The 8,357-nt window shown below is 46.3% G+C and overlaps 1 protein-coding gene across 1 annotated transcript in view; it reads right to left on the reverse strand.

Annotated features, from left to right (window-relative positions):
* The window catches only part of LOC101845260 (putative methyltransferase NSUN7), a gene marked incomplete in the record, with an annotated part of 81,153 nt that overhangs the window by 9,463 nt on the left and 63,333 nt on the right, over positions 1-8,357 (reverse strand). The window contains 7 exon segments of the mRNA XM_035971503.1: positions 171-532; positions 1,001-1,136; positions 2,304-2,421; positions 3,744-3,845; positions 5,723-5,866; positions 6,863-7,079; positions 8,150-8,342. Coding sequence (XP_035827396.1) covers positions 171-532; positions 1,001-1,136; positions 2,304-2,421; positions 3,744-3,845; positions 5,723-5,866; positions 6,863-7,079; positions 8,150-8,342 — 1,272 coding nt within the window.

Consider the following 8,357-nt stretch of genomic DNA (forward strand, 5'->3'; position numbering starts at 1 on the left):
CAGCTAATTAAAAAAACAACCCAACAACTATTTAAAAAAACAAAAAAAACAACCCAACAAATATAAAAAACAACAACAACCCAACAATAACAATACAAGGAAACAAAAAAGGAAGCAGGCGGTCCAAGTTGTGACTGACTGACTGACGGGCCGGTGGGCGGGTGGGTTACCTGAAGGGGGCCGGGTGCTTCACAGTCTTGGTGTACTCGGGCTGCGGCGCCAGAGGTTTGGGGTTCGAGTACTTCATCTTGGCCAGCAGGCCGGCCTGGTAGAGGCGCGCCCCCACCCCCGCGGGCGGCTCCACCGAAAGTGACGTAGAGACTTTCAACTTTCCTGTGGACGCCGTTTTCCTGGTGGCGCGCTTGGAGGTCTTGGCCTTGCCCGAGGGCGCGGAACTCGGGGCGGACTCGCTGCTCCTGGCCGCGGCGTGCCTCGCTTCCTCCCCCTGGCCATCGTCTTTGCCTTTTCCCAGCATACCTTTGGAGCGGGCGCGGGCGATGGCGCTACGGGCCGCGTCTTTGGGGTCCTCGGGCTGGAGGAAGACAAGGGGACATCCCGCCAGTTTTAACATTTACAGTAGCAAAGGCTCATACAGTGGAAAACCCTTACCAAGATGAAACAACAAAAGTAACCCACATGCAAATCACAAAGAGCCAAATAACGGACCCCCACACACACATATTAGAAAATAACAAATTATAAAACAAACAAACGCAGAGAGCTCAAACCTTCATGAAGACAACAACAACAAATAAACGCAACCACTAAACAAAACTTGAAAATGTATATAAACAAACATACAAATGAACACCTACGCACAAAACAAACTTTGAATACAAACAAATAAACAAACAAACAAACCAAATAACAATCGAGCCTAGAGTAGCAACCACCCACTGTAACACTACACCACACTGACCTCATACGACCTTACGCAGTTGCGAGCGCCGTAACACTTCTACTAACTACTAAATATCTAAAACGAAACTAAAGCACTGACCTCCCTGGAGATGATGGCGACGAAACAGCCGTTGGACTTGTCGGAGGGTTTGAACCGGATGTACCTGCCGTCCACGCCACTCACTCCACCGTTGATCTCCTCGCTGTAGAACGGGATCACGGGGGGACTCACCTGGAGGGGGGGAGGGGAGAGAGGAGGAGAGAGGGGGGAGAGGGGGGAGAGAGGGGGGAGAGGGGGGAGAGGGGGGAGAGAGGGGGAGAGGGGGGAGATGGGGTAGAGAGGGGGAGAGGGGGGAGAGGGGGCAGAGTGAGAGAGGGGTAGAGGGGGGAAAAGGGCTCTTGATTATAGTGGGATTTACCTGTCTGTTTTGATTTGTTTGTTTTGTTATTGTTTTTGGTCTGTGTAAGCGTCAATGTAAACACACATGATAATATTATACATGTATATTGTGAAGCGCATCTTGAACATCTAGCTCTCACTGGCAAAACTGAAGGCAAACGGGGCAGGGGTAGGCCCAGAGCAACCTACTTAGGGAACCTAGACAAATGGGTAACAGGGAAAGATGGGGGAAACGTAGCTTTTTAAAGAGCATCCGAGCAAAGGAATGAATGGAGAACCATGATCGCCGATGTCTGTCGCAGATCTGGCACTGGATGAATGAAAGCGCAAAGAGTTTGCTGTTGAGTGGGGATATGTCCTATACAAATGTTATTTGTCATTTCAATAATTAGCATTTTTATTATCATAAGTCAATAGGGTCTGCAGTATAGTGGTTATGCTTCTTGACCTTGCAGACTGGAGGTGAATTCGATTTCTTTTTAAGACTTAAAAAAAAAAAGTCAATAACGACATTTATAGTGTAGATCTGGGTGATGAGAACATTCTGAAACAACCTCAACTTCCTGGGAAGCATACAATGCAAGCAGCCATTTATAGGCGCTAAAACACTAACCTACTGACATGATCTTTCGCTGCCTAAGGCCGGGTACCCATTCCCACCTGGGTGAAGTGGGGAACATGCGTGTAGTAAAGTGTCTTTCCCAATGACACAACATCAATCCCGCGGCTCGAACCCCCGAACCCGCAACCTCACGATTACGAATCCGGTAGCCTAACCACTAGGTCACCGACGCCACATTCACATAAATAGTCATAAACTCTGTTACTACCACTTTGGAGAACCAAAAAAACCAAACAACAACAACAGAACAAGCCCCCCCCCCCCCTAAAAACAGACACCACAGACAGACGACCCCAACCCTCAACAGACACCACAGACAGACGACCCCAACCCTCGCGTACCTTGTAGGGCAGTTTCTTGCCCGAGGTCTGATTGACGTACTCGGGCAGTTTCTTGCCCGAGGTCTGATTGACGTACTCGATGGACTTGGTCACCACAGACTCGTTCTCCGCCTCGTAGCGGGACCTGGTGCTGTATACCACCGCCTGGAGTTTGGGGACTGGGGGACACAGGGAGGGGTTGTTGGGGGGAAGGGGGGGGGAGGCACGTCGTTACAATAACAGTCATATAGTGCATGGGAGAAGTAAGACGGTTTGAGTTGGAGTATATATAGAAACACTTCGACACAGTGATGGTCACATTGAGCATGGAGGAGACGGAAACAACAGACGGAAGAAAAGTAGTAGGACCTACCAGTGACGTTCTCCAACCACCCATAGTACACAATGTCCTGCAGCTCGACGATTGTCAGCAATAAAATATACAGTCTGTTTAGGTTTTTTTGTTAGAGTTTTACTGCACTAGCAACACAAATAGTTCATATAAGTGCCAAAAACCCACTAGTTTGCTAGAGTTAAGAGAGGCACATCAAACGCCACACAATAACGGCCATTTCGTCTCTGCCCTTTAGTGCCAGGGAAAAGGAATGTGCCATTTATTTCTCTTTATTCAAACTAATAAACAATCACACAGCTGGAAAACTTAAAATTTCCGTGTTCTATTAAATAGCACAACATAATCCATCAATGGTCGTATAATCGAGATCTATGGTGTTCGCTGACCGTAATGGAAGTTATAGTAATACTGTTATCCTTTTTGTTTTCTTAGCTTGAGAAAAGACACAAACATCGTCAAAATAACGATGTATTAGGCACTGGGAAAAACATAAGAAAGAAACACGGAAACAGAAAAGGAACCTTTCTCATTCTGTGACGCACTCCAACGTCTGTCAGCTGGGACGTTGTTCCCCTCTCAGGCCCGGGGTGTCCTTGACACGTAGCGTCGGGCGCCCGCCTCCTAAATGATCTAAATTGTGTCGATAGAATGGTAGGAACAACAACTGTAACTCCTTCATCAGTAAGCTGTTTCCGCCAACTTTTGTACAGTCATGACACAATGCTCCTTCGAGAGAGACTTCAACAAAGTTGCACTCTATACCCCCTTATAGTTAGCAGAGGCCTTTATGAATGGGTTTTTAGATTCTGTTGGTCCTCCAACTTTTCGACTATATTATGCAAAGATCGGAGAAGATTAACAGAGCGATTTCATTTTGATATTGTTTCAACTGCAGTCAGATGAAAGTGGACAAACTATAATAATTAAACCTCTGTACAATCGTAATCACATCTCCTTATACTTCCCCAGTAAACAAGTAGACAAAATGATAGAGAACAAGACAGTTTCGGAGAATTTAACGAGTACATTAAATGATTGATTGATTGATGATGATTACACTTTTATTTGTTTTATTGTATATTATAGCTCAATATCTCAACACAAAGGGGAAGAAGTTGACAAAAATGCCTCCCGGCGGCTACTCACATTTGAGCGCGTGCTTGAGCTGCTTCTCGTGTTGCTGCATGAGCGTGCCGATGTGAGCCATGTCCGACTCCGCCTTGGACAGCTCACCCAGGATTTGCATGTCTGCTCACACACAGGGGAGAGAAAGACAGTGTTAAAAAACAAAATGTAGGGTTTTTATTTTCGTTCGCTCCCATTGACTAAACTTAGATCATTCAGGAAGCGAGATTTCGGCTCTGATTGTCAGGGCCAACCCAGACTGAGGGGAGTACAACATCACAGCAGGAAGACCGGAGACACTCGATAAAATTTCTCTACAATCGGGAATCGAATCCAGGTCTCCTGCGTGTGACAGTGAAGTGGACAACAGCTACATCACAGACGTGGGCGCAGACAGGGGAGTGAGAGAAAAAACAGGGAGTGGGGTACATGCTTGTACAGGAATTTCTCAGCTTCCAAGACACATAATAATGTACAACGGCGTGTGTCAATTCCCGAGAAGGGAGACTTTTTATCGTGTGGTTCAGTCTTTCTGCTGGGACGTTTATATTACCCCCTTCCCCCCCCCCCCAGTCCCGAGGTGGCTCTGACAGGCAGGGTCGACCACCATACATGATATGGATTGGGTCGAGGGGACGTAAAGCAGCTATCTTAAAAAAACACAAAAACAAAATACATGCACGTACATAAACACTATTATACGCTATAATGATGTACAGTAGATTCTTTCTTCTTCCCCTACGCCTATCTTCTGGCGATAACCCAGTAAGTGTCAAAAGACAGTACATTTTCTATCTTTGTATACATCAATAATTGAGCCCAACAATAAGTAAAAGAGAGCCGTACACTGGATAGTCACGAGGGTGCCCCTGGTTCAAACAGCAGTAGTCTTTGTGTTTTATTCCACGAAACTATACCTGCAATTCCTGCTACCACGAAAGGATTACAAATCTCAGCCCCCCCCCTTTATTTCATGCGTTGCAACTTTCCTTAACAACGAGAAGAAAGTCTCTAGTCTCCTAAAGTTCCCGCTGTCAGGGTCCTATATATGTACAATAATTTAAAAGTGTTCATGGAAGTGAGAGAAGGACAGTGCATCAGATTCCGACTCCCGACAAATCTGACTATCTTCAAATAGGCGTTATATCCGCGTCCTAAACATGGTGGTATACATCTGTCGTCAGCCAGTATTGATTTCCAGACGTAGACAATTTGTCAACAAAACAAAGCTAGCAGAGAGTGGATGACAGTGAGGCGGACGGCAAGAGGATCAACTCATTACAATAACAGTTGAACTTGGTCACAGCAAACACATTTATTGTTCAAACCTGTTTAGTTGAGCTTGATTTGTCTATTTGTTAATTTCTTGTGCTCTTAGGATGGAGATTACGCTATTGTGAAAAAAGGTATTCGAGCGTTTTGTTTCATGATCAATTATTCCAACCATGTCGATAGTCCCAAATCTGCGAAATCCTAGTCATGTCCGTGAATCCGAACCAGAACCACGCCCTGCAGACAATAGACATCACATAAAACCCTGACCAATACAGAGTGAACACTAACAAGGGCCAGAGATAAGCTCTCACTGTAACAGGTCGAACATTTTTCACCCTTGTCTTCGCTGACGATAAACTGACGAGAGAGATTTTCGTTTTAGTGAGAGTTTTACGGCACTTGTAACACAATAGAGTTATACAAGAGCCGACGATTAGAGATGTTACTATAATAGAGATTTTGTTTTAGAAAGGTTTTAAGGCGCTCGCAACTGCATAAGGTCATATTTATGAGCGCCAAGTGGAGGATGTCAACAGAGAAGTCCAAACGGAGAATCAGGCTTACTCGGCTCACCTCTGTAGCCTCAACAGCACAAAGTCTGCTTCGACTATCAAGGCGTCCACGCACTTCACAAAACTGACGAGAGATGAGCGCTGACAACACCACGAGAATACAACTCACCCCCCCCCCTCGCTGACGATGACTACAAAACAAACATTACTCACCCTCGCCCTCGCTGACGATGAATTGTACCGGGCTGGTGATGGCCGACTTGCTACAGTTGGCGGAGATAAAGATGACGCGCACGTTCCTGAACCGTGAGTCCTCGGGGTCAGAGTTCAGGAAGTCCTCCTGGATCACCCTCGTGTCTGGTGGAGGGAGCGGTCAAGGACAAACAACTTGCAGAGACTTTTAAAACATTCTAGGCAAAGGACTACTCGAGCATCCCTTCTATAGAATAAGTTTTAAGTCTTTCACTGCCACCGGAACAATCACAATATGGATACCATGCGGGCTTTGGTGCTTGGGGGGGTGGGGGTGAACACTTATGGGCCTGTCCGGCGTGCAATGACGTTGTTGCCCAGGACAGGTAATACAGGTAAGTCTTTCGCGAAAAAAGTCACGGTCGACATCGGGTGTCAATGACCTCTAGAAGAGATACAAAAATGTAAGACAGAAGAAGCATCATAGTGAACGCAGCCCATGTTGTAGGATCATGTACATGAACTAGCATCTAAGGAGACAGCACAGAAACAATCATATTATTTTATAAGTCAGTTCCTTAAGAGGCCCACGTGGGCCGCTCACTAATTAGAAAACAATTAAGAAGAGACAAAAGCAGTTTCTGGAACACTTGAATCGGCACAATGGCCTTAAACATTTGAGCTATAACTAGTGCACTAGAAAGCAAACGAGGCAGGGGTAGACCCAGAGCAACTTACGTGAAAGCCGGAACAGACGGAGAAAGATCAGGATAATGTAGCTCTTTTGAGAACAACTGATGGAAGGAATGAATGAAGAACAATGAACACCGAGGTCTGTAGCAGATCCAGCACTTGAAAAGATGATCTTACTTCAAATCACAGTTTTTAAGAACACATTAATCAAATTTCCAAGTTTCGAGCTTCAGCTCAGCCCAATGCTGTGTTCTTGGGAAAGGCACTTTGCACGAAATGACCACTTGGCTCGGTCCTTTCGGAGATGAACGTTAAACTCGGAGGTCCTGCCTCTAAAAATAACCTACTACTAGTGTTGATAGGGGCGTTAAAACTTTACCATTTTACCATTTCAATACCCCCAAGCAGTCTCCCCTTAAATGAAACCAACCAGCACCCGTAGATCAAAACAGACACCACCAAGGATACTTTTGACCCCGAGCATCTCCAGGTTTTTGTTGACCTTCCTGGCTTTCTCCGCGCCGTCCACGCCAAAGGCCCACAACTGTGACTTGGCTGACTCCTGGCACAACAGGCTGGCCACGTGACCTGTGCTCATGCCTGTGCCCACGTTCACGTGGATGACGTCATGGTCAGTGCTCAGCACGTTGCGCACGGTCATCGGGGCCAGGCAGCTCGACTTGTCCTGGTGGGAAAAAGTGGAAGTAGTTGAAGATAAGGGGAGAGGGGAGGGGGGCAGTTGAGGAAAAATTAATTGAGTCACAAAAAGTGAGACACACGATACAACGAAACGAGTACGCAAAAGGTAATTAGTAGTGTTGTACGCATTTATGGACCCGCTTCGAGCCTTTTAGGGGACAGGCTCCGTCGAACCTATCCGTCTGTGACAACCCAGGCTGGTAATCCACATCCCTACAGACTCAGTTTTTAAAAAAAGGGCTTTTATAGAAATCTAGCTCACGTCTTCAAGTCTTAAGTGAACGAAGGTGAAGGGCCTAACCTCTAACAAACACTGTTAAATGATCATGTGTTTTGTATGTAGTATTCTTTTATTCAAGTTAGGTTGTTGTTGCGAATTATTGTTGCTGTTATTGTTGTTGTTGTTGTTGTTGTTGTTGCTGTTGTTGTCGTTGTTGTTGTTGTCGCATTTTGTTTGATAGGAGATTGCCATAATGCATTTCTCTCTTGTTTGAAAGATCGGAGCAAGAATCCCTTCTTCAAGAAGAAAACCTGGCCAACTGATATCATGACGTAGACTACAGTAAGGGACAAAATGACACAGAGTTTAGTTGGGTGGTCTCTGGGGAGCTTCCTTAACCAAGACAGCATAACTCTAGCTAAAAATAAAGACAATGCTGCACTGTGGCGACCAGCCTTGGCGGGTTTGTTACGTGACATTGTGTAAACCAGTGGCTTCTCAGTCATGCTTATTAAACTTATTTTCATATTATTAAAAACATCAGTTTTTAATGTAGGTGTTTTTCACCTCCATCCACACATTTAGATCATTTAGAAAGCAGGCTTTCGACCCTGGGCTACTCGGTAAAATTTCTCCCCGCTCAGAAATCGAACTTGGGTGTCCCGCGTACGTAAGCGAAGCGCCTAGCTGTTCAGCCACCGACGCCTGTCAACAGCGTGTGTGAGCGCGCACACGTGTGTGAATGAGTGTGTGAGCGTGCGCGCGTGTGTGAATGAGTGTGTGAGCGTGCGCGCGTGTGTGTATGTGTACGTAGAAACAAAACTATATGTCCGCACCTGTTGCACGAGACTGCCATCCTTGACCCACTGGGAGTCCTTGAAGTACATGGCCAAGTTTGGCGGGAAGACGAGCAGGTCCGGGCAGTGTCTGTCCACCCGGTACACGCGGTCCGTCTGCTCCGTCATGTCCACGCCCTCATCTGCCCGAGTGAAATCCAGGCCTTCCAGCTCCGTGATGAAATCCTCCACTCTGGGGGCGGGATGG

This window comes from Aplysia californica, unplaced genomic scaffold, assembly GCF_000002075.1.
Source record: "Aplysia californica isolate F4 #8 unplaced genomic scaffold, AplCal3.0 scaffold00449, whole genome shotgun sequence".
NCBI classification, from domain to species: Eukaryota; Metazoa; Mollusca; class Gastropoda; order Aplysiida; family Aplysiidae; genus Aplysia; species Aplysia californica.